General features: G+C 48.9%; 1 protein-coding gene across 2 annotated transcripts in view; it reads left to right on the forward strand.

Moving 5' to 3' along the window:
• OPRL1 (opioid related nociceptin receptor 1) overlaps positions 1-25,997 on the forward strand; it is a 47,510-nt gene that overhangs the window by 18,546 nt on the left and 2,967 nt on the right. Inside the window, exons 3-7 of one of the 2 annotated variants that reach the window (XM_048963362.1) lie at positions 198-1,988; positions 2,196-2,393; positions 16,503-16,726; positions 17,212-17,465; positions 25,449-25,804. In XM_048963362.1, coding sequence (XP_048819319.1) covers positions 17,239-17,465; positions 25,449-25,804 — 583 coding nt within the window. In that variant the 5' untranslated portion in view covers positions 198-1,988; positions 2,196-2,393; positions 16,503-16,726; positions 17,212-17,238. Of the gene's footprint in view, positions 1-197; positions 1,989-2,195; positions 2,394-16,502; positions 16,727-17,211; positions 17,466-21,507; positions 25,338-25,448; positions 25,805-25,997 lie in introns of those variants that run through there. The other variant, XM_048963363.1, reaches the window with a different exon arrangement.

Genomic DNA, 25,997 nt, shown 5'->3' on the forward strand with positions numbered 1-25,997 from the left:
CCTTGTCTCCTGCACAGAGAAACATTTATTCACTCCTAGGCTTTGACCTAATTCTTGGCGATAAATATTCAGATTTCTTCAAGGGAGCGGAGGAGAGATGGGAAAACAGAAGCCTTGATCAAAACGACACAGATGTGAAGCAGCCTTTAATTGATTTGCTTTTGTCAGACATAATTAAGTCTTACATTTCATTGCAGCTCTTGGCTCCTGTTCAGATCTCAAGACGTCTTCAGCGATAAGGAGCATTGTGGCTTCCAATGGCATCGATGGGCTCTTGCACAGGAGGCACGGCATCTTCTGTTGTGTTGGCTGGAAATAAAGCCGTGAGGCACAGCCAAAACCCAGCTTTCTGACTGCAATAAAGTGCCAAAATGTCACTCCTCCTTCTGTGCTCCTCGCTGGAGCATTCCTTCCCTTCCTGCATGTATATCGCTCGCTTTGTGGTTCGTCAGCTCTGGGTGGGCTGTGCTGCCCATACTGCCTGATGGAGCCCGAGTGGATCTGCTTGAGAACGTGCTTTAATCTCACCTATGTTTTATTCCTGGATATATCCTGGCTTCAGCACATATCAAGTCCTTTGTTGAGCCAAGGCCCGCGCCAACACATCAAGAATTTGGATTCCTTTACGCTGCTCATTGTCCTTCAGAACTAAGCAGTGCCTCTTCCCATGCATTTGGAAGGAAAAAAATTCAGTTCTGTAGCATGGTGAAGAAGCTGGGTGAATGTTTAGAGTGGCAAAGCCCAAGGCAGTCTGTATTACATTCTGCTAACTTCATCAGGCGTAGGTCTTGCTGGAGGTGAGTGTGCAACAGGGCTGTCTTCAATAAGAGGCTCAGGATATCTAGGGAGCTTTAGCTGTGAAGGCTCCTGTAACTCCTGCCAAAGGAGAAAGACTTTAAAACCTTCCTTTGCCTTGCTCTCTTTCTGTCTATTGTATTATTTAATCTCACCTTCGCTCAGCAGAGTTCTTATGTGTTGAAAGGAAATGAAATCTCTGCTGTGTTATTATTGCTCTCTGCTTAGATAAATAGTGTTGTGCTGAATTCAGGGCAAGGCTCGCCAGCTTTTACCTCCTAAATATGCTGCTCTGGGCAGCATGGCTCTGTGAGTGAAAAGTGCTCTGAGGTATTGCTGAGAGATCTTCCCATCTCTGCCACTGGAACTGAATCCTTTAACAGGTAAACAAAGCTGTGGGACATTCAGGGTGAGAAAGACATTGGGGTTTGTCACCTACCCACAATACCACAGCAGCTGGATTTGGGTTCAGTGAGGCCATCATAGGGATGCTTGTCCTACTTTTTGCTTGCTGGGCTGAGAAAGCCCTTTTCCCAAGGTTTTAATCCCCAATTTGCTGACAGTGCAATGCATGGACATGCACAGACTGGGCTTCACGCAGCCTGAGGAGTGGCTCTGCTGCTCTGAGAGCAGGTGTCTCAGCAGCTGCAGTGTGAAATGTTCCTGTAGGACAGTGCCCCTTCTCCTCACAAATGAGGGCAGCAGAAGAAATTAAGCATGATGTTTCTTCCCAATGCACTGCTCACCTGGGCTTTGTACAATCACTAATGTTGGTAAAGACCTCTCAGGTCATCAAGTCGAATCATGGATGCTTGTGAGCCAGCAGCTCTGGGGCACCTTTGAGACATGAGAGGAAGGACGTAAGGTCTGGATGAGCTGAGGGTTAAGAGGGAGCAAGATGGTTCTCCTGAAGCCAAGCATTGGAGGAACTGGAGAATGGAGGTACAGCATCTTATTTGGTGCCTGGTTCTCATGGGGGGCTGTGTGTTCCAGCACTGGGATCTCACAGGGGTCACAGAAGGGGCTTGACATGGTGACCATCAGCTGCCATTTCCAATTGACCAGTGTGATGATTCCTATTTCAGGCCACCATTCTCAGGCCCTGCTGAGAACAGCTTCAGTGACATGCTCTCCTTGTGACCTCTATTTCAGCCCTCCTGGTGGTTGGCTGCTGACTCTCTGGTCCTATTCAGGTTCTTTGGAGCACCCTTCCCTTCCCTTCCCTTCCCTTCCCTTCCCTTCCCTTCCCTTCCCTTCCCTTCCCTTCCCTTCCCTTCCCTTCCCTTCCCTTCCCTTCCCTTCCCTTCCCTTCCCTTCCCTTCCCTTCCCTTCCCTTCCCTTCCCTTCCCTTCCCTTTTTTGCCAGAAAATTTTCACATTAATATTTATTTCTGTCTGCAGAATTATAAGAGAGATAAGTGAGATTTCCTCTGTGCTGGCAGAGCAAAGGAGGAGTGTGGACCTGTGCTTACATAACGAACCCCCATGTGGCAGGAAGGGGTCCTGTGGCCCACAGCTGCCTGATGATGTGCAAAAAGCAAATTGCTGTCATTGCAGATGTGCTGAGAATGACTTCTGGAAGCTGCTATCTAAAATCTGGTAAGTAAAATGTCATAAGGATTTCTCATAACGATATCTAATAGTTTTCTAGCACAAAAGGCATTTTAGCCAAAACAATCCCCAAGCCTATTCCGGACCTTGCTGGACAGGAATTTTGTGGTTGCCTAGGAACTGCTGATCACAGCCTGATTGCATCCAATAGGGGCTGAAAAGGGCAGCTTCATCTGTGTTTCCATCCCTGTCACAGCCATACAGTCCTATGGCAGCTTTCAAAGGGCCAAAGGAATGCTGGGGTGGCTGCACTTGGAAGTGGATGGGAGATAAGGGCAGAAAAAAGGCGTGCATGTAGGGGATTTTGAGGAGAGTTCATCATGGATGATGGACAAGCCCTTGGAATTCATTGTGAGGAAGTCTTTGCCTTGAGGTCTCCCAGTCTCAGGAGCCTAGCCAGGGTAGGTATAAATGATATGAGAAAAGCAGTAGTTTGCAAAAGGAGCTTGATACCAAATGATGCGTATCAGGAATTATGAAGTTCATAAGTCATGAGGACAATTTTTATAAGAGTGTGGAAACTGTGGTTGTCAAGAGGAAGCACAGAAAGATCTTTAAATATCTTTGAACAGAAGGAAAAAAATGGTTCCAGCTGGTGGGTTTGTCAGTGCGTGGAGTGGTTCAATCCATGCAATCATCTTCGGTCAGTGTTTCTTTGTGGCATTTGGAAAGACAGAATGATGTGCTTTGTGTCTCTAATGGGCAGTGCAATCTTTCCCAACCCGTCTTTAATCAGTGGAGTAGTAAATTATGTCTGTGTTGTCAGGGGGTGCACTTAGAAATCAGTGTCTATGTAACGCGTGCTGGAGAGTCTCAGAAGAGCTGGTGCAGAAGGCTGAGGTCTGCAGATGTTCATTTTTAATCAGCACCAGAAAAGCTGGGAAGAGGCTAGTTTGTATTTTAAAAAGGCTGTTATTATATCTGGGATAAATGCAAGCTAGTAATTGTGGACAAAATGATGTAACAGGTGAAAGAGAATTCAATTGATGAGGAATTCAGCGCTAGGGATGAAACAAATGGGTTTATGAAACATAGGTCTTTAGAAGCTTGAATTCATCAGCTTAGTCATGGTTATTAGGCAGGTCGAGGACAACCTGTGTTTTGCAAAGTGTTCCACACTGTTTCACAAGGCAGCAGGGGGCATTGCCCCTTGGTGGGAGCTCTGCTGGGGCTGGCTGTGGTTGCATCATCCTTTCTAGGTACAGAGCAAGGTAAGGTCTCTTGCCGGGCTGTCATAAAATTGAGCTTTGTTGTTTGTTTGTTTGTTTGCCCCAGAGTGTTGCTGTAAGAATTATAGATGAGGGTGGGAGCCAACTGCAAGGAACATTTTGAAAAGGAAAATTAAAAAATAAACGATTCCAAAAAGGGTGGCGTAGTCTATTTATGTGGCTGGGTTCCATCCAAGAAGGCATTTGGATAAGTCCTCAGCACAGCTGACTCAACCCAGCCACCAAAACATGGACAGCACAGGATCTGTGCCCATCTGTGCAGAGCAGCATTGCTGAGTGCCTTCCAAAGCCGAGAGGCAGCGCCTTCACCTTTCTGCCTTCCCAAGGATGCTGAGGGCCTCAGGGGGCTGGTTGGAGCCATTCATGCCTTTCCAGTTCTGCCTTCTCCAAGGGCTGGTCCCAGCCGTGGGCTGTAGGATGAGGGAGTGATGCTGCCAGTGCCTCACTTTTCCCTCCTCCATCACCTTGGCTAGTAGCAAGAGCTCAGGAGGAATCCATGAAGCCTGAGGAGCAATGCAAGTTCACCCTGTAAGAAGACTCAACCTATCAATTTCTCTCGTGTTTCTTCTCGGTTTCTAACAGTGACTTGAAAGGATACAGTGCTGCTGTCAAAGATGTGTCAGGAGCACGGCAGAGCCTCTCGGAGTTGCTAGGTGACTGCTGCCCTCAGGGCACAAATCCCAATCCCGCCTGCTCCTGGGATGAGTAATACATCTCATTGGCATCCGTTGGACAAAAGTGCTGCTGCCTGGGGCTTGCAGCTTGAGTCAGTGCTGGTTGAGCAGCAGATTCTGGGGGTGATCCTTACACTTCAGAGGTGCTCAGCCCCAGAGCAAATCTCTGCCACGTGGATGGGGTTGGAGCAACCTGGTCACCTGGCCTTGTGCTGAAGGGATGCTCTTGTCACATGAGCAGGATGACTGCAAGAAGCTGTGCTCGTTGGCCAGCACTCTTCATTTGGCAATCAAAGACCTCGCCTGGATTTTTTTCAGATCATCCCTTAGAGGGCACAGGAACATTCCACATCCTGATGATGGAAATAGGAAAAACAAGATATGGGGAGCCTGACCCATTCCAGGTGGAGTCAGGACTTGATGCAGGCACTGATCCCTTTGGGTCTCATGACATTTCTGTGGGCTTCCAAGGTTTTTAGTTCATTTCTCAAGTTAAATATAGCTATGGTATAACTTTTTAAAAGTTTTTTTGTTGGTCTGCCTTCTGGTGTCAGGTTAAATGCTTCCTTCAGGTTAAATGCTGTTTTGGCTGTGTCGCAGTGAAGGATTGAATGGATGCACAAGTTTTTTAAGGTCACTTCTCTCCACATGAAAAACAGGAGGTATTTTAGTCCATGGTAGCCAGTGATCTTAATGCCTGAGTGCTCTCTGTTAAGAACATATTACAAAGAAATGGGAAACTTATTTCAGTGACATTCTCTGGCCAAGCAGAAGAAATGATAAACCGCAGTGTTTTCAAGCTGTTCACCTTTGTTTGAAGGGTGAAGTGGTGCTTGAAGCCACAGCAGCGGGATGCAGCCCCCAGCACTTGTTGCAGTGTGGCAGTGTCCAGAAGGCCACTCACAGGCTGCCCATGGAAAATGCTGCACGAACACAAGCTGAAGAGCAGGACATGCCTGAGGGAGTGCCATTAAAGCAGAAGGACTGAGGCAGTGTGAGGAATCAATGGCAAAATAGGACCCGTTAATTTCAGCAGAGGCATTGGGCTTATTCCCTGCAGCTACAGCAGAGCATGATCTCTAGAGGACCCTGCCAACCCCTACAGTTTTATGACATCCATTTGGGTTCAGGATGCTTTCATGGAAAACATGCATCTTGAACGTATGAAGAGGAGAAGCAAAGGTTTCCCCACTGGGGCTTTGGTGTTGGCAAAAGCTGGAAGCACAGTGTGGAGCAGATCATGGGCAGCAAAGTGAGGCTGTGCTGTAGCAGGGCATGGGTAGGAGACTTCAGGAAGCCCTGGGTGAGCTGCTGCTTTGATCTGCACAGAGGGCAGAGACTCACACAGCTAACGAGCTCCAGGGCAGCTCATCTGCCTTAGATTGCAGGCTTTTCTCCAAGCAGGGATGGTAAATTGCAAGCAAAAATAATTTCTGTCAAGGATCTAATGATGCTTGAAGTTCCTGTAACCTTTCAGATAAACAGGGTGGAACAGCACAGTGAATTTTGTAAGGAATCTCTAAAAATGTGCAGTGAACATAATGGAGCAAAATTGATCTGTTGTTTTTCTCCCTCAGGAAACAAATATTGCATGAGGAGGAAAAGAGAATACAGTCCAGAAAACACAGCTGTACTCTCAGAACGCGTTGGTCATAGGGACAGCAGCTGTCCCCAGGCATAATATTTTTCATTAAAAAGATAAGTAAGATTAGGAGTTTCTCCAGGGCTTTTAAAATATACTGTCAGAGAATTATAGAATTGTTAAGGTTGGAAGAGACCACAGAGATCCTCTAGTCCAACCACCAACCCACCACCATGTCCACTACATGGCTGAGGGTGAAGCAGAGGTCTTTGTGGTGGAGGCTCAGCAGTGGCAAAGGGGATTGCTGAGGGTGAAGAAGATCCTTGTGTCATTTTGGGGTGGGATATCTTCCAAAAGAGTGGTGATGCAGTGGCAAAGCTGCCCGGGGGGGCGGTGGGGTCACCATCCCTGGAGGTGTTCTGGAACATGGAGATGTGGCACTGGGGGATGTGGGCAGTGGGCACAGTGGGGTGGGCTGGGGGTTGGACTTGGGGATCTGAGAGGATCCAACTGTTGGGGATCCAACTATACTGACTGTATGATTCTATGATTCTATAACAGACCTCTGGCAGACCCACACGGAGGGAGCAGCCTTCTGTACAAAGCAGAGGATGGGCTGCAAACAAGCTGAGAACACGTGGATGAGTGCAGGCTAACATGGAGAAGGAGCTGGCAGGCACTGCTGTGTGTGCTTATCGCAGAGCTAGCAGGGCTCATTTTGATAGCAGCACGTGGCTACTGCCAGCTCCTGCAGCTGCCATAGGTGGTTTCAACACTCCCAAATCTGCTGCTGGCTGTGTGGGGACATGGATGTGCTATGGCTGCCTCATCCCCCAGGGCTCTCCTCCAGTCTCAGAGAGCTCCGTGTGCCCATTCCAGCTCCGCTCCTCTCCTTAGGTTTGGCTGCATCTCATCGTTAACAAGCAAATAGCCCAACAGCCCCCCAGCCAACTAGGAAATGATTTCTCAGTGCTCTCCTTGAGGATGGAAGCTGCATCTGGTATTTCTTAGAATGAAAGCAAGTATTTTTCTTCTTTCTTTCTTCCTTCCTTTTTCCTAGAACTTAATTTTTGATTAAGCCCTCTGCTTGCCAGAGGTGACATTTTCTGCAGCTGAGACAGCCAACGGCACCAAAGGACGCTACAGAGGACTTCAGGTGTTTCTGTTCCACATTTATTCTGTTAGCTTTCCATCAAGGTCACTGTGCCTCTTACCCGGGGTTTTGGTTTTTATTACTTGGAGCTTGGAGAGTTAGTGGCATCACATCTTTCTAGGAAAAATGGTGTGTAAATTCAACTGGAACTATGAAGATGTTTGGCTGGAGTTCATCAAGGATTGACCTGGAGATGAAAAGGGGGTGTGAAAATTCTCATTGAGTTTGTGAACTTTCTTTGTTCTCTTTGGATCCTCGTGGTTTATGTGTTTTTGTAGAAATAGGTGCATTTCAACTGAGCTAAAATCTCAGGAGAAGGAAAACGAACTCAAATCTATACTGAATGTATTCATCAAGCAAAACCATTAAGCCCAGTACATTTCAACACTGGAACTAAAGGCATCCTAACAGATTTTACTGTTATTTTATGTGGAATGCACTTGGGTACAGTGATGGACTTCCATAAAAGAGAATGTATGGGATTTGGGCAGGCAAAGCCATGGGGGGTGCGAGGAGAAAAACGTCCCTTGTGCAAATCCAGCACAAGTAGAGAAAAACTTGTGTAATCGTTGCATGCTTGTCCATGTGCACACTCTTTGCATGGTTGGACCAGTGCATTGCACCCCCATTTTCCAACTGATAAGCAATGGGGCAAATACAATGTACAGCAGTTGGGGTATTGAGGGGCTGTTTTCTGGTGCCCGTTTCCAGGCTCTCTTGAACATTTGGTCTTATTTTTGGATGGCCCGATATGGAGGCAGGAGTTGGGCTTGTTGAGCCTTATGGATCCGTTCCAACACGTGGGGTATTCAGTGACTCTGTAATGTGGATCTCGGTCCTGGTAGTGGATAGGACATGACTGAAGGTCCCTTGACATACCAAAGATTACTTTTTTCCCCTTCTGCTGCTGAAGTTTGGCAGTACTTGCAAATGTCACCGCCTGTCAGATAGTGCTTTTGCATTTCCCATCCCCTGGAGTGGAGGCTGCCTATCAAGTGCCTCTTCCCCACAATTTAATGTTTCTGGTAAATGTACTGATTTGATTTTTTTTTGGTTTTGTCTGAGCGAAATAAGCACGTGTCACACGCCTGAGCTGACAGCTGAGGGAAAAACTGAGGCACAGCCAGGGGAATGGAACAAGTTATCCCTCCTGCTGCTACATAGGATGGCCAGCATTAGGCAAAAGCCATTTAGTCCACGTGTTCACACTTTGCACATCAGAGGGATGACTGTCAGGGCCTTGGATTGGGCACTGCCTCAATTAGGGGATAGAAGTCTGCAGGGTGAGGGTGGTACTTCTAGTGACTCTCCATCAGTTGGGAATGCAGCAGCTGCACATCTGGTGGCCAAGAGTGGCCAACTGTGTGTGCCATGGCTGCCTGCAAATGGGATGTGAGCACGAGCTGTGATGCAGGGTTGGGAAAGGGTGATGGATCTTCTGTATCAGCAGTGGATGCTGGCAATAACAGAAGCTTTTGCTGATGTTTAGCAATGACATACCAGTTTCTCCTTTTTATCTAATAAATACAGTCTGTTGCACAGGCAGAGATTCCAGCAGAAGTATTTAGATGAAGAATTAGCTCAAGCAGTGAGAGCAAATAAAAATCCCAGAGAGATGCATTTGTAGCACTGCTAAGCCTTGCAATGTTCAGGCTTCAAGCAAAGACCATCAAGATGATTTTCCACTGACTTACAGATCAGTATGACTTCCCAGACTGCTGACGATGCATGCCTTGCAAAAGAAAAAGCCATCTCTTCTTGCTTTGGATGGGGTCATTTGCTGCAATTGCTGTGCAGCCTTCTGATTGCAGAGAGATGCACCAGGAGTCAGCAAGGTGCTGACCACGAGTCTCCTCTCCCAGCACAGCTGCTCTACTCAAGGCTCCCTGCAACACCTGCAGACTTGCAAAGGGAAATGCAGTGTCTAACTTACACCAGGAATGTCACGGTGAGGCTGGGGATGTGCAAGTGCTGTGTGAAAAGCAGAGCAAGGAAAGCTTGCACCCGACCAACCTTCTGCTAGAGGAATGTCCCTTCTTCTATCAGGTGCCCTCCTCGCTGTTTGCTAGGTGTGAAAAATCCCACGTGTATTTGCAGGGATTGAGGAGTTGACTAGATAGTGAGAACAAAGCCATATGCTGCATGTCATCATTTATATCCTACACTTTCCAAATCCCCCAACAAGATCACAGTATTTTTCTCACTTATGAGATTTATGGAAGGAAAATAAAAGCCTAATAGAGAGCAGAAGAACTCCATGTTTTCTGCTTCAGCATCACCTGCTGGTTCCAATGGGATCTGCAAAGTGATGGAAGGGCTTGTGAGGGGCCGTGCAGGAGGTGCACAGTACCCCATTTTGCAGGCTGTGGGGTTTTTAATGGGATGCGTAGGTGCTGCTGCACAGTGGCTCATCACCTGAAGACATGAATGAAGAAAACCAGGTCAGGGAGGACAGGAATAAGGCAGAACTGTTAAATTGTTTAAATTTTACTGTCATACTCCCAGATTCACAGTGATGAGGAGGCATTGAAAGGCATTCCTGTACAAATCTTAACCCCCACCCACTGTGAGTGCAGGACCGAGCTGCTGCACTACTAGATGATAGTGGAGGCTACACCAGGACTATTGTATAACCTCATCTGTCTTCTGTGGGAGCATGAAGGCTGCAGGAAAGCACAAATCCAAACCTCTAGAATTATAATTATATAAAATTATAATACCCCTGAGGTAAGGGACCAATTTTAGAAGTGCCATTTCCCCTCTCTTTCCCTTCCCCTTTCCTCAGCCCTCATTCAGATTTACATAAAACCAGTTGATAGCTTGAGATGATGCTTCTTAATGCTTGTGGATCATTTCATGCAAGGAAAAGATCTGAATAGAGCTCTCTCTGAATTTTTTGATATATATATATTTTAATTTAAAGAAAAGTTGGGGATTTTTTTTGCCCTTGAGCCCATCCTCTTGCATGGCTGACCCTCAGTGCACAAGAGGGACCTAATAAATCTACACCAAACCCCAGCTGTGTGGAAACTGGCCTGTGCAGATCTTTTATTGCATTAGGAATGGAAAGCTTCCATCACATGTCAGGAGATGGAGGTTTGGCACCGAGGTCAGAAGGCATGGTGGGGTGGGTTGGGGTTGGAATTGGTGCTCTTGGAGGTCTTTTCCAACTTCAGTAACCCTGTGATCCTCTGCACAGAGAGCTGCCCTGCCCTAAGAGGGCTGTAAGGAGCTTTATGCCTCCTCCAATATCAGCCCTGTTCTCTATGGGCTGTTATTATTCTGGTTTGTGTTTGAGAGCCCAGCAGTGACAAGTGTTAGGCTATCTACTCCCTGCAGCCTTTTTGCATGGTTTTTCACATTTAGAACTGGAAATTGTGGTAGGATATCTGTCTTTCAGAAACTTTTCACACATTTTTTCACATTCAAATGCCTGGCTTCGGCACATGCACTCGATACCAGCATCGGTTCTTCTGCCCAACCAGATCCCACAGCAATCAGGACAGGAACATTGCAGCCCAGGTGGCATCAATGAGTCCCAGTGCTGTGCTGGGTGCAGGTGGGGCACGTTGGGAAGAGGGAATAAAAAGGGCCGTGTGGGGGGTGAGGAGGGAACGTGGTGGAGTGGGAAGTGTGGGAGCAGCTTGGTGGTGATGGCACTGCTTCTGGGTAAGGCTTTGGCTTGGAGGAAGGTGGGATAGGATCTCACTGGAGATGAAGTATTGCTTTGGGGAGGAGTATCTGAGCGGTGCAGCGTGCTACAGAACAAAGGGAGGCTGCTCTCTTGAGGGGCACTGATTATTTTTCAGAAGGAGCTGTGGCTTTGTATGGCTGGGTGCTGTCCCTGGGGCGCTGTTTAGAGGTGTTACCCCTTTCTGTCAAACCTTCAGGCCCTGGTTTTTGGCTCCTGCAAAGCATCTGCTGGGATGAGTTGGTTCCAGCAGAGCAGTTGACTCTCAATCCCACATAACATTATGAAATTTGGAGCATATGTACAGCACTGCTGGCATGGCTCTTTGCATGACATCTTCAGAATGAGTTTGACAGTCGCGTAAATAGCATATGCAAGAGGGCCTTATGGATCTGCTGCTTGTTGCATATTATTTACATACATATTCTGCACCTAGCTGATGGCTCCATGGCATTTGTCTTCCTTTTATCTCTTTTTTTTAACTTATTTTTTCTTCCTAGTGATGGTTTTGCCAGGGACTGGAATCTTCTAAAGGCAGATACTCAAGCCTCTAAAAAATGGATAGGAATATAATTCCCACCACAAGCCCTTGAAATCTCCAGTAAGCATCTATAACTTCTTCTTTCCAGAAAGTGGAACAGGAGAATGCTTCAGGAGCTGCACTCAGGTGGGACAGGGCAGTGGAAACAAGCTGTCCAACGGCAAATTAGTGAGCATCTGTTGCTATTGATCCAAATGACAACAAGCTCTTGAGCGATGCTGCCTTGAGAAAAGAAAACTCTGAGGGAAGCAAGCAGCAAATGGCCGCTGAATATCTCAGTGCTGCACTGTTTTGCAGTAAATTTGCTGTCCTATGGTGCAGTGCAGGTCTTTGCTCTGAAGGGCTTTTGCCATCTGAGCACAGAGTTGTGCTCTTCCCTAAGGGGTGAGAGGATGAGGTGCTGGGGTGGGGCTTAGAGGATCTGCATGCATCGTTTCTTCTGTCTTTCTGGTGGCTGTGTAAATAGCACAGCTGTCATCTCCTTCTCCTAAATCAGAGCCCTTTCCTCTCCTGGCACCTGGGCTGTGGGGGCCCACAGTATTGAGCAATGGTCACTGGGTGCCTGTACACAGAGTGGGGGGCCAACATCCATGTCCTGGGGAGGGAATGGCCGGAGGAAGGAGGGTTTGTCTCGTGAGACTGGAGAGATTTGCTCACTTCAAAGTTGATGGGTTTGAGATGGAAAAAGGAATGAGGCTGTAAAGAGGGATATAATGTTACAGAGAAGATGGCTAATGGGCTCATTCAGAACCACCTGAAATGATCACTGCCTGGGAAATTGTGAATAATGGTGGCAAACAGTAAAATATCAGTGACGTCAGGCACTCGCCTTCTCCTCTTAGAACTTGGGGGATTTTGCTTTAAATGAATTCATGATAGGAGCATGATCAGTTTGAATTACCTGTAAGCAGTGAGGATCAGCTCACCACCATGCAGGCTGTCCTGCAAAATGCAGGTGGCTGCTGATGTTAAGTTACACCCCTCACTGAGGGCCCCGTAGTGATGCCTGAGGGCTGTGGGACTCCCACTGTGGGCAGCTGTTGTCCCTCAGGATGTGGCTTGATGACCAAGACATGCAAGGAACACAGGAGAAATTGGGCAGAACTGAAGCAGCTCTTCTTGTGCTCAGGTTTTGGGGGTGGGATGGCTCTCTCTTCTCACACTCGTGCTCCCAAGGGATGGAGTGGGAGCAGATGAATTCCCTGGCATAGTAACTACATGCTGGAGAGTAAATAGGAGGAGAAAGACGAGAGGAAAAGTGGAGAGATCTCTGTTGTAATTATGCTTGAGGTGGGTAGGAGTTACATTTATTTTTCTGTCCTACTGCTTTACAAGAGGAATAAGTTGATTCCAGTTTTACTGCTGAGGTGCACCCAGGGATCAGGGGTGAGATTTTCATTGTATGCTGTGCCCATAGTGGATCAGTCCTTGCTTGCAGCCTCAGCTGTGGGCTGGGATTTAGAGGTGCGGAGAGCAGGCACGCATCACCATGGTTCTGGCACATGTGTTGGGAGCAGAAGCTGGGAGCTGGGATGGGAGAGCTCTGCTGTGTCTGCTGTCTTCATGCATGTGTCTGGGTGTATATTCATGGTGTGATGTGCACAGGTTGGATCCCCGTTGTGAGCTCTCCCTGAGAATCTCCCTCCTCATGGAAGGAAAAGAGGAAGAGATGTGGTGTCCCATTGGCCCCATTCCCTTTGGTGGGCTTTGGGGAGTGTCCCAGTGCAGGTTGGAACCTGGAGCAGCCTTTTTCCTGATGTTGATTGTTCCCAGGTCGCTGCTTGTTCCTTCTGAACTTCTATTTATTTTAAACTTATCAGTTCTGATGCTTTTAGCATCCCTGAAAAGGGTCTATGGAGACTTCTGCCATCTCCAAAAGGAGACTGATGGAGCAAATACGGAAGCTTACAATGAATTCATATTGCAAATATTGAAGTCAGCGTGCCCTCTTCTTAATAGATGTTATTTCTCATTCTTCAAAGCAGTTCATCGGTGATGGAAGGCAGATAATCCACTTCTGGAATCCTTCCTCCCTCGTGTTCTTGCATGATTTATAACATAGCTGGAGGAAGAGAATTTGTCAGCACCATCTCTGTGAAGTCGTGCTGAATCCCATTGCAGGAGGGACTCTGGAGAGGTTTTGAGTCTGAGAGATGGTTGTTGTATTTTCCATTCTGCCCTGACTTTTCATTCATTACTTCCTGCCAGCTCCTCTGATGCTGTTTGCCATAGATCTGTGGCATTATGTAAAGCAGTCAGCGCTCATAAACAGAACCCAGCATCTCTCCTGTCTTGCTGAGCCATTGCAAGGTGAGCAGGGACTGCTCTGCGCCCTTCCACAGCTTGGCTGCCCCAAGTCTCACTTTCCATGCTTATTCTGCATGCTTTCAATCTCTGAAAAATTCTTGCTCTAGTATCTCTATTTGCCACGCAGTTCCTCTGTATAAAATGCTGGTACCTGCTCTGCTTGTTTCCTGGGTGCTGAAAGATGCAGTGCTTGGTGGTGCTGCTCAGCACTGATGTGAAGGAAGCAGAGATGCTTAGAGCTGACCCTTGAAAAGCATAAACTTCTGATCCACAAAGCAGGACCTTTTGTGCTTACAAATGTGTTTAATGGCAGAGAACAGAGCTACCTGCCTGTTGCATGTTTCTCACCCTACTAAATAGCTTAACCTAGCTCTACGGTAGGAAAACAAGTGACTCCATCAATGGCAATGTGCTTCCAATGGTGATGTGTCCCAGTGCCATCAGTTCTGAAGGGAGAAGGGTGTGCATGTCAACCAGAGGCGCTCTCAGTGCTTATAGCATGGGCAGTGATGGGAGAAATGAGGAGTTTCCTTTTGTGCACACTGTTGATTGCTGGATTTTGGAGTAATGATTAATATCCAAAGAACACATTCCACCTGCCATCAATGGTGAGAGTGCAAATGTTGCTGGAATTTTATATTTGCTTGGTGCCCATCAGCCCAGCAGTGAGAGATGGGTTTCTGACCCTCTGCTCTCCTAGCAGCACACTCTGCATCCCCCAACCTACCTCCTTCTCTTGGTTAGAAATAATTTCCCATCTTGCAAAATTAATTCTCTGCTCGCAGTGGCCTTCATTAAATAGCACAGCAAAGTGTGCTGAAGGTGGCAGAACAGCTCAGGCAGAGGAGCTTCACCTCCTGAAAGGAAAGGCATAAAGCTGTGGGCTTCTGCTGTTATGGAGTGCAGAGGACTGTAGGCTGTTCTCTGCAAAAGCAGCAAAAGTTCTGCATGTCGTGGAACGGTGTTTGTGAAATTAACCAATTTGAAACAGCATCAAATGCAATTATTGGCACTGATCTGTTATGGATATTCTGATTATTTACTGCATTTGCGTACAATTTTGACTTGAGTTTGATTTTGCAGATATTCAAAGTGGGGTTGAGCAGGGAGGGAGGCGATGGCACTTGCACTGAGTGTGTCCTTGATTGGTGTTGATGCTCTGGGTGCATTCTGCAAATCCAGCATCTCTTCATAGTGTCATCTGTGTGCCTTCTGGGCAGCCATCACCTGGAAGGAGGGTTTTGTTCTTGGCTCATTCTTTTTTGGCTCTTATACTTTGCTGTCTGCTCAGAAGCCCTCCAGCAGGAGAGCTGATCACTTTCTTTTTCCAAGAAATAGGCTGGGAGGAATCCTTTTGGACTTCACAGATGAAATCTTGCTGGCCTTCGTTCTGGTGTGGAGACCCCAAAGGGTGCAGGGAAGATCTCTGATGAGGCAGGGACTTGTCATGGGATGGCAGCCTGCCCACTGAACTGGGAGGGGATCCTGGGCAGAACAGAAGGAATAGTGATCTCTTTTGTTAATATGGACTTCCATGATTGAACTGAGGACTTGGAGGCACTCAGGGTCATGCTGGAGGGGCTCTGGGCACGTGATGGAGATGTAGGTGTCCCTGTTCACTGCAGGGAGTGTTGGTCTGATGGCCTTTAGGGGTCCCTTCCACCTCAAATGATTCTGTGATTGGATTCGGGTTGGGGTCACATTGAACAGAACAGAGGGGTTGGGATTGAAGGTGCAGCAGGAATGTGTTGGGTTTGGCTATGTGAGAGCACACTGAGCAGCATGAAGGCTGTCCAGGTGAGCTCTCTGCTCTAATTTACTGCTGTTCTTCCTTCAGCTTCTGAAAATAAATCCATTAACAATTAAAGTGATGTCTCGCCCAGTATTTATTTCGCATGCCCGTTAATGGACTGACCAAAACGCCTTCAAACACCAGGACTCCTGCATAACACAGAGGGCTGGATCTCTGGTATGTGCTTTTTCTCTTTGTTTTCTGTCAGAGCTGAGACCTGCTTTCAGGGAAGCGTTTAGGAACACTGCTGCTGTGTGTTCCCATGCTGGTGAGGAAGGTGCAGCTTCTGTGCCAGATACCTCCATACAAGCTTTGCTGTGGAACTAGAGCATCAAGGGCTATCTGCTGGGCCCAAGCTGCTCTCCTGAGCTGCATGTGGGCTCTGGAAGAGAAGCAGTGTTTGCTGCCCAAGGAGACTGTAGTCCTTCTTTCTGTTTCCTGGGCCATACCAATGTGTGCTGAACTGTTGGGCTGCACCCCAAAACTGCTGGAAAAACAGCTTCTGCCATCAGTGACAGGTGAGCAGGGCAGCAGAGCGTGGGGTCCTGCAGGCAGGGTGCCCTTGGTGTGGGATCAGAACAGGGCAGAGCTCACAGTCCCCTCTGCCCCGTGTTTGGGGATAGCAGACAGCTGTGGTCACATCCCATGGCTGGTCTGCAGCTCCGAAGCTCCATGTGCTCCTCGAACTGAGACAAAGCAGGGGATGCTCTCGGTTACATTCTCTCCCCCCTTCTCCCCCACCCTGCTTTGGCCACTCTTACAGCCCCTGCTCTCAGCCCTCCCTGCCATTCGACCGCTTTCTAGGTTAGATTTCCCAAATCCTGCCTTTGCTCCGGGAGCGCTCAGCCCTCCCAACTGTGGAGCGGCCCCAGGTGGGTGCGGGACATTGCAGGGGGGGGGGGGGGTCGGGTGCCGGTGCTGGAGCCCATCTCCGGCTGCGGGGTAACGGGGGGAGGGCGGCAGCTGCGAGCGGTGAGGACGGAGCCCGCAGGTGTGGGCTCGCTCTGCTTTGCTGGGTTTGGCTTTTTCTTTTCTTTTTTTAATTCATCCCCTCCCTCCTCCTCTCTTCCCCCCCCCCCCCCCCCCCCCCCCCCCCCCCCTCCCCAATCTCGCTTTGCTTTTACGCAGTGACAGCAGCCAGGCAGCCGGGGCTGGCTCTGCCCAGCCGCCGTCCTCCCTCCTTTCCTCCCTCCCTCTCTCTCCTTCTCTCCCCCCCATCCTTCCCTGCTCCTTAAAACCTGCGTTCCGGGGGTGCAGTTCCTCCAGCGGAGCCTCCGGCCGTGCCCAACCCGGCTTTGTTCCCTGCGGGGCTGCCTGGATGCGGCCGCAGTAGAAGGGAAACCCGTACGCAGGTAAGCAGCCAGCAGGGTTTTACGTATCTCTGTATCTTTTATATGTATATATTAACTTTGGGCTTTTCCTAGCGCTTTGCAGGGGATGCTGCAGGGCTGCAGCAGGCTGGCTTTGGGCAGAAGGGGGAAGGGCGGGGGTGAGCATTTAGCCCTGGCTGGAGGGCTGCTGTAGGGGAGGTTTGGGGTGCACAAAGCTGCAGACGGGGCTTCCAGCCTCATCCGGGCTGTGGGTTGTGGGTGGGGGGCTCCCGGTGCCCGGGAGGGATGGAGTTGTGCAGCCTGCATTCCCGCTGTGCTGTCGGTGTGGAGATATGTGAGCTCAGGGTGCACTGAGCACTGGAGTCTGCATCCCATTTCCGTGCTCCTGGGGAGCTTGGAGGGAGGCTGCACACTTCCCGGCAATACATCATCCCTAGCATTCCTTGTGCTGTGAGCTGCCCCATTTCGCCAGCGGATCTTAAAACTCTCTCTTTGGTGCCCCCCAGGTCCTTGGCACAGGCTGGTGGTTCACGATGGACCCCCTCTTCCCTGCCCATATTCTGGAAGACCCCGACCTGAGAAAGCTGCTGAACGACTCCTCCATGCTGAACCTGAGCTTTCTCCCCAGCAACTGGTTCAACAACGGCACGGGAGACAGCTTCCTGCCGCTGAGCATCAAGATCACCATTGTGGTCGTCTACTCCATTGTGTGCATTGTGGGGCTGGTGGGCAACTGCTCCGTCATGTATGTGATCGTCAGGTAGGCACCAGACAGCGTGCAGGGGAGGGCTGGGAGCAGGGAGAGCTCCTGCTGAGAATAAATCAGTGCCGCAGGAGGAGCGGGTTGGTGATTCTCCGGTAATTGCAGTGTGCTTTAGAGGTAATGGTGTGGCGTCTGTTTAATGGTTTGGGTTTTATTTGTTGTGTTTTTTTCTTTTTTCTTTTTTTTTTTTTTTTTCTCTCCCTTCCTAGGTATGGTGAAGGTTCCCACCAGCTTTCAGCTGCCCTCTGGTGCCTCCTAAAGTTTAACCCAGAGAATGGAACAGAGCGAGTAGATCTGTTTGAAAAAACGGGGCTGTTTGCAAGCTGCTGTGCAGGGAGTGGGGCGTCCTGGGGAGGGCAGAGTGTTGGGAGCATCCAGGATGTGCCCACTGCTCCGTGGGACGTCTGCCTCCTGTACTGTGCCTAGCAGCACACTGTGGGTGCAGGTGCTGCTCCATTTGGGAAGCTGAACCAAGTTCTGAAGGGTAGGGCTTGCTGGGAGGCTCAGACTTGCATTTTTTTCTGCCTGTAAATGCAATTCACGCAGCTTTTCCACCTCGTTGGGAAATATGGGTGTGAATAGGATGCTGCAGAGATAAAGGCAACTCCTCTGGCTTTGGGGTTGGGGGACCTTTGCAGGAGGACAGTGCAGAGCATGGGCTGCTCCTGCAGCACTGTCTGACCTCTCTGCCTGCTCCTGCTGTGGTTTGAACCACCTTATTTCCTGCAGCCAGAAACCCTGCAAGTACAAAGTAAGCTCCTGCAACTGTTGGGGCTGCGATTCTGTGTCAAGTGCCAGCATCCCTCTTGTAATCTCAGTGCTGTGTGTAGTATAGAATCAGCTTCCATTCTATACAAATATCAGCAGATTCCTGGTGTGAGTGCTGCCAGTGCAGAAAACACACTGTAAACTTTTGTTTTCTCCTTCAGCAAAGATGACTAAAATAATTAGCAGATATTCAGACACTGAGATTAAATCCTGCTCTTGCTAGGAGCCCCTCTGCTCCCAAAGCGTTTCTTCAGTGAACACACAGCTGTGCTGGGGGAGATGCTGCTAAATGGAATGTTGGTAAACAGGTCTCTGCCCCAAGGACAAAGCTACTCTCCTGTTCATTGAGTTGCCCAGCAGAGCTCTTCCTGAGGATGGCTTTATGGAGAGGAGAAGGGGTCACAGCCCTGCTGGGGAAGCTGGAAATGGAGGGAGGTTTGCAGCATAGCAGTGCCACACTGGGATTGCTTGTGTTTCTGTTCAGCACAACACAGTGTCTGTGGGTATGTGTGTATGCAATGAGCAGTGAATCTGCCAATGAAAAGTTCCTGTGCCACAGCTGCTGAGGGTGCCTGAAGTGCTGAGCAGGCAGGGGAGGGAGTCCTCACCCAGAGTGTGTGTGAGCCTTAGGTGTGTGGCAGGAGGAGCTCAGAATTTCCTTGCTGGCTGCAGAAGTTCTTATGGGGTGTGAGCAGCCACCATCATTTCATCCTCATGGAAGTGGGCTAGGTGCTGGTGTCTGTGACAACCTGCATGTGTTGGCCTCTGGGGAGCAGAGTTCCTCTAAGGAGCAAGGAGAGCCTCAGGATGTGGCAAGGAGAGCTGATTGATGTGTCAGCAGCATCACCAAATACCCCAACCCAGCATCCTGGGCAGGTGAGATGTGCTGGCTACACTTCCAGAATAGTGGCTTCTGTTCTGCTCTTTTTGGCTTGGATACTTTCCAGCAATATAGATGGGCCATAAGAAAAAGTGGCATTTAGCCCTGGAGTTTCCCCTAGAACATCTTGTCCTTTGCTTCCCCACTGGTATCTCCTGGAATCTCAGCAGTGGCTGAGAGAAACACTGAGCTGTGATGGGCAATGATCCTTCGGGCTCACAGAGTAGCAGCAACTTTTGGGTATTCTGGCCCAGAACTTATATTTCCTTGCCCTTGCTCTCTGGAGCAGATATAGCAATGAAACAAACTCAGTATCCCAAACCTGACCAGGGCCAAGCACGCAGATTGACACAGAGCTCCAAGTTAGTGTGAGGGTGTGAGGATGCTGCTGTTGGCCTGGCTGACTTCTTGAGCATCAGTGCTGCTGGGCTTCGTGCCTTAAGCTGCATCATTTCTAGTGGGTCCAGCACGGTTGCTGGCAAAACAATGTATTCTGAGACTCTCAGCAATAATGCTTCCACTGATGGGGAAAGATGGGTGAATCTACTGTGCTGCATCATACAGAAGCTCTTTTCACCTTTCTGTGCTTGTATTTCACTGGGGATAAGGGGATTACCTGTAAGAAACGGGCATATTTCCTTTCACCAAAAGAACAGTTTGATGATGCAGGCAGTAACTGCTTTCTGTTTTCCAGGGAGTGGGGAAACACAAAGACTCAAAAAATGGGTGCTGAAGGAAATGGGAGGCTTCAAGAAGGCCTGTTTGTTCCGTTTGAATGAGTTTTTTTCATAGCGCACAGGGAAGAGTTTGGAACCTCTTGGTATTTCAGACAAAACGTATTCAAAGCCTCCTCTGGGTTTTCCCCTGTGTTGTAAAAGCCAACCTACCTCTCTATTGTATTTGGAGTGATTTAACATCTGGAGCTATTAATTTGTAGCGCCGGTCACCACGTGACTGCCAGTCCCTTCCCAGTGCTGGAGGCACTAATTGGATAAGACTGAGAAGGGCTCTTCTCAGGAGCACTATTTCCTGGACAGTAAAGGGCCCATTGTGGAGATCTGCCTGGTTGGGGCTTTGTTCTCTTTGCATCTCTGCTCATTGCAGAGTTCCTCGCCAGCCCAGAGAATGCCTCCCCTCCCTCCTCCTGCTGTCTGCTCTCTCCTGCATACATTTCCTGTGCTGCTTTTAATGAGGGTAGAACAAGGAGTTGAACATCGCCGTGCAGAGAGGATTTGAGGGGTGAGTGGGGGTGAGCAGACTGCTGGGTTCTTTCCTATCGCTGATCTCTGCAGTGCTGGATGCCCAAAACCTGTTTTCAGGAAGAAAAGGGAAGGCAAAGGGAGATGTGTTGCTTTCACAATGGTACTGGGCATGACTGACCATGTGGGCTATGGGTTGAGGTGCTGCAAACCCAGCTGCCCAGAATCTCCCTATGCATGAGAGCTACCAAAGCATTGCTGTGTGAGAGAGACCAAGCCCTGAAGCTTCATGGCCCCAGAGGAGCTGGGGGAGGGGATGATGGACAGCACACAGCTTCTGGCCTGGGGAGCGCTCTCACTCCACTTGTGTTGCTGTGATGCTTGGCAATGATGATCTGGAGAACTCTTCCTTGGTGCTGAATCTGCTCATTGGGATCAGCTTCGTTGAGAACGATGCCTCATCTCTAGGGCTCTTTGCAATGGGGCTCCATGGGGTGGCTGCCTCCCTCTGTGCCAGCTCTCCCTCCTTGGAAGCCTGGAGCAGTCAACCAAGTGCTGGGGCTGCTCAGCTCTCCCTGCAAGTGTACATGGCTGCAAAGCAGTTCAAGCAGCTCTTCAGTTTAGATGCCAGACTTCTTCCCCCTTTACTTACAGCCTGAGTTCTGCCTTGCCGCTCCTGTCTTGCAGCTCTGTGCTGTCTGTCCTTCTGCTTGAAACCTCCATCGATCCTTGACTGTGGAGGCTGAGGGCAGCTGGCTGTGATGAGCCAGGGAAAATGAAGTTAATAGGACATCTCAGAGATGTTGATTTCTTAATAGAAAGCTTTTTAATGGAAGAACGTTGACCAGCTGTGTGGCTCGGAGCTGAAATTGAGTGAGTGGTTAATGCAATGCAAACTCAGGGGATGCAGTGAGGTCAGCTGGGAGATCTGCTCTCCCCACATTGGCCTCTTCTGGTTTTTCCTGGAGTATAAACAACAACAACAAAACAAAAAAAAGACAATTGTAAATTGCAGAGAAGGAAAACCACGTGGAGGGGTCTGTGCTGTGCAGAGTGGGAGGGGGGAATCCCTCAAACAGGGCTGGTGGGGGACAGATCTGCAGCTGTGGACGTGGACAAGCTGTGCCTATGGCACAGGGCAGCCCTGCCCATCTCCTACTGACAGCTCCTGTAGTTCCAGTGCCTCTGCTCTTGGTTTCCCCTGGCTTTGGTGGGATGAGTTGAAGGGAGTCACCCATGTGCAACAGTAATTGAGTGATGTTTGATTTGCGACTCAGTTCCCAATGCTTTTTGGGTCTGGGCAGTTCCCAGGAGCAGGGCCAGCATTTAGGACTTGATTGGTCCAGCAGAGGTATCCACAGTGTGTTCATGGAGATGAGAGCATCCTGTTGCAGAAAAGCTGCTGGCAAACATCCTTCTTATCCTAGAGCCCTCACCCTGACAGCCTTCAGCATCCTTGCTAGCCTGAGGGTGAGCTGCAGGGGTTGGCACAGTTGTAACCCTCAGCATAGCAGATCAGGGCCATGTGCTGTCCCTGTCCCCACCTGTGCTGGCTCCTGGTGCTGCTCCCCAGAGACCCTGGCAGTGGGGGGACACATTGCTTGTTTTTCAAAGCCGTCACCCAGACACCGTGGAGACTCGAAGGGTGAGAGAATTGCCTGTCCCAAAGCACCAGTGCTGTGGCAGCCTCCTTAACCCCTGTTCGCTGGTCACCATCCTGCCCAGGTAATGAATAGGATTTATGTGCTGCTGATGCTGGCTGTTTTTTTCAGTGGTGTCTGGCTCCATAGTCTGAAACTGGTTTCTGAAATATGCTGTTTGTGGCATGTTGAATCATTAGGAGCAAACAGGCTTAAAAGGGGGAGAAATTCCAGGATGAGTTGGCTGCAAGAGAGTGATCAGAGCAGGAGGGATGTGCAGAGCACTGTGAGTACATGGCTGAGATGACACAATGCAGGACAGCCTGTGCCAGATCTTTGTTCAACCTCTGGGCTAAGGGCAGGCTGGGAGCTGGGATGTCACTGATTTCCACGGATTCCTGCTGTCAGGGCTGGAACAGCTCTGCAAAATCCCTCCTGAGCTCTTTCTGCTCTGTTTTGCTTCCCTGCTGCAGATCTGTGCGTGTCCGGGAAGGGGATGAAGGGACTGTCTGCATCCCAATGAGCTGGAGCTGCTGATGCCAAGTGGCTCAAAGAGGCAGAGGGCTCCTGGAGGTGATGCTCACAGCTCCCCAGGGCGTGAAGTCTTCTCTCTGTTCCCTCTGCCCTGATGCCTGCAGCTTCAGGATCTGACTTTGCTGATTCTTATCCCTGGGGCATCTGCATGCTGTACAGCAGCTGGATGGACAGGAAGAACAGTGCCAAAACAGTAGCATCGCAGCTTGCCCTGAGGCTCAGCCACAAGCAGAATCCATCCTGAGAAACAGCACCTCAGAGCCAGCATGTGGAAAAGCTGTCTTGTCCCCCTCCCCCAAATGCAGGTTCCCTTTCCTGAAGGATTTCCCCCATGTAACACTGCTGGAGGTCCACTTAGCAGAAAGGAGGGGGGCACCCAGTGCTGAGCTGCTCTAAAGGTCTTTATTCTTCTTAGGCTTCAGGAGCTGAGAAAGCTTAAGAACAGAGCAGGATTACATTTATGGTGAAGTGGGATGGAGAGCTGAGAGCTGCTGGAGCACGCTGTGGGAGATGCTCCATTAGGAAATTACCTCTGTGACCGAGTGCAAGAAAGTGGCTCAGCAGGAGCTCATGTCCTGTGTGCAGACCTTGTCAATCAGCTGTGCCACGGAGGGGGGGTAACTTATGAGCATCCTTGAGCCGAAGAGTTTAATTTCTCTTCTTTTTGTTGTTGTTGTTCAGATTAAGAAGGAGAACATTCTCAGTTCCCGGAGGAAAAGAAAAGAAAGGTTAATCCGTGGAGAAGTGATTAATTGATTTTTGTTTGTACTGAACATTCTGGAAATGTTTGGGTACATCGGTTTGTTGGGATAATGGCTGTTGGCTCTCAGCGTGCAGAGAAAGTGGAGCTAGAAGTAATTAATTAGGTGCAAATTAATTTTCCCAACCTTTGAAGAGCACAAAATCAGCCTCAGAGTCCACATGAAGGTCGGCAGGAGGATGCGGGTGGATTGGTGGATCGTTGCTTGCTTCTCCTGTTGCTCAGAAATATAGATATTATATACATATATAATGTGGTTAAGTGGGCCATCTTTGTTCAAAAATGCAGCTGTTGTTCCCTCAAGTTACAGTGCTAGAGAAAGAAGAGTGAGATGGAGGTGTGCTGATGAGCTGCCTCACAGTGCAATCCTCCTGCATGGGTGGGGGGAACGAGCTTGGCCTTTGGGAAGCCTGCACTGAGGGACAGAGGCAGTAATGCTCTCAGGAGATATCTTCTAAGACAGTCTTAGCTGACTTAATTTCCTGAAGCGTGAGCTGACAATACTTATCTGTATGTGTTTTTGTGTGCTGGTACAGAACAACGATGCTATGCAGCACGGGAATCTTCTTTCTTTCTTAAGGCAGAATTGCACAGGAAGCCCTCAAGCACTAAAGCCTGGCAGCTTCCAGGTTGTGCTGGATTTGTGAGGTGCCTTGCTTCCTTGCCCCTTTGCAAGAGGAAGGATGCTGGTATTTTTCCTTCAGTGCTTTTTGTTATATAAGTTCTGATCTTTCTAAGAACCCGCTGCCTTGCTCGGCTGCTGTGCTTTCTGGGCCAGGAGCCACCTGACTGAAGCTTACGTGGGAACAGCAAATGCTTCCGTCAACATTCACCTGCTCCAAAAGCTCCCCTTGGCTTTCAAGGGCAAACATAGGCTCCTTTGTTCTTGCTTTCTGAAGCCACAGTCTGGCAGAAGGCATTTCCAAACACCTGGCTTCTAACACAAGCTCTGGAAGGATAAATTGGACTTCATATTCCCAACTGTGGATTCTCTGGGTGAGGTTACTGCAAATTTGCTCTGTCACCTTGTGTCCTGGCAGAGTTCAGAGTCTGGCAGTGACAGTGTTCCTCCGAGCACCCAAATCACCTATCAGGAGTCAAGGTCCTCATCACCCAGGAGGGGTACAACTATGTTTGAAGGTGCACGGCTCTGAGTTTGCTCTTCAGACTCGACTGAAAGAGCATGTGAGGTCAAATCAGGCCTCATCATATTGCAGCACGTATATCAAAGTGCAAATTGTACGGTGGTTTATGGGTTTTGGTGTTGCCCTCAAAATGAACTTGTCCTCAGTTAATACATATTGTTGTCTGCCATTTCTGGCAACGCTTCTGTGAAGGCCATTAGTATGCTAAATGATTGATGAAATGAAGTTTTTAAATGATATCAACGTGTTAGCTCTTATGTCTGAGAGAGGAGCCTCCTGGAGCTGAAAGGGAAGGTGCACTTGGAGTCATGGCTGTGTTTCCATTCCTGCACACTCTGGATATTCTTGGCTGGTGATCACAACTTTGTTTGCATCACTTCCCATGCGCAAAGAGGAGACGACTAACACTGGAGCAAGGTGAATCTTTTGGGGCAGCCTGTTCCAGTGACAGAAACTACACAAATCATTTGGAATTGGCTCATGACTTTATCCCCAAGGTGTCATTTTCCTTTCAGATTTTTTTTTTTTTTGGTGTCTTGTAGCCCATTGCTAACCAGCGTTGGCCATCTCACCCGTTCTGCTTTGACAGCTCACGTTAATTGTAGCCTTTGGCTATGAGCCCATACAGAATGGCTAATCATCTTACTCCTGGACCATATGATGCCTTTCAAATCAGCTTACTGGGTAAAGCTTTCACCAGTATTTGTAATAATGGAGGCGTATGTGATGAAATCCTAGATTAGCCTTACTGAAGTCATTTTTCATAAAGCACAAGCTGGCCTGACAGCTTCAAGTGTTCGTTGTCCTTGCTTGTGGTCTATGAGGACGAGTTCTTTCTGCCTGTGAAACTGATTGTGAAAGCACCATTTCCATCAGTGTGGAAGCTAGGTAGAAGCACGTGGGAGGCCAAAAAAGGTGGCGATGTTCAATATATAGCTCTCTGGTAAGCAGAATGCAACATCTCCATAACATGGATGCCCACTTTGGCATACTTCAATGCCTTACCCACTGGGGTCAGGTGGAGCTCTAACCATTGCTCCTTTTTACATTTCAGATTCACCAAGATGAAGACAGCAACCAACATTTACATCTTTAACCTCGCTCTGGCTGATACCTTGTGTCTGATGACCTTACCCTTCCAAGGTACAGACACGTTCCTGGGCTTCTGGCCTTTTGGCAATGTCCTCTGCAAGATTGCTATTTCTATAGACTACTACAACATGTTCACAAGCACCTTCACCCTGACGATGATGAGTGTGGACCGTTACATCGCTATCTGCCATCCTATCAAAGCTCTGGACATCCGCACTCCTCACAAGGCCAAAGTGGTGAATGTCTGCATCTGGGCGCTCGCTTCTGTCTTTGGCATCCCAGCGATGGTGATGGGATCTGCAGAGAATGAGAACAACGGTCAGTCAAAACACACTGAGGGGTGGGGGGTTCTTATGCCAATGGCCAGGAGAGCTCTACGGTCTTGGGGAGCCATCTGAGGGGGAGCTGGTTTCGACAGTGGCTAATTTCCCTGCTATAAAGCTGTTTAAAGTCATTCCTCTTTGTCATTGCTTCTCTGCATCACTGCTATTGTTTTTCAGTATTAAACATG

The sequence above is a fragment of the Lagopus muta genome, chromosome 16 (assembly GCF_023343835.1).
Source record: "Lagopus muta isolate bLagMut1 chromosome 16, bLagMut1 primary, whole genome shotgun sequence".
NCBI lineage: Eukaryota > Metazoa > Chordata > Aves > Galliformes > Phasianidae > Lagopus > Lagopus muta.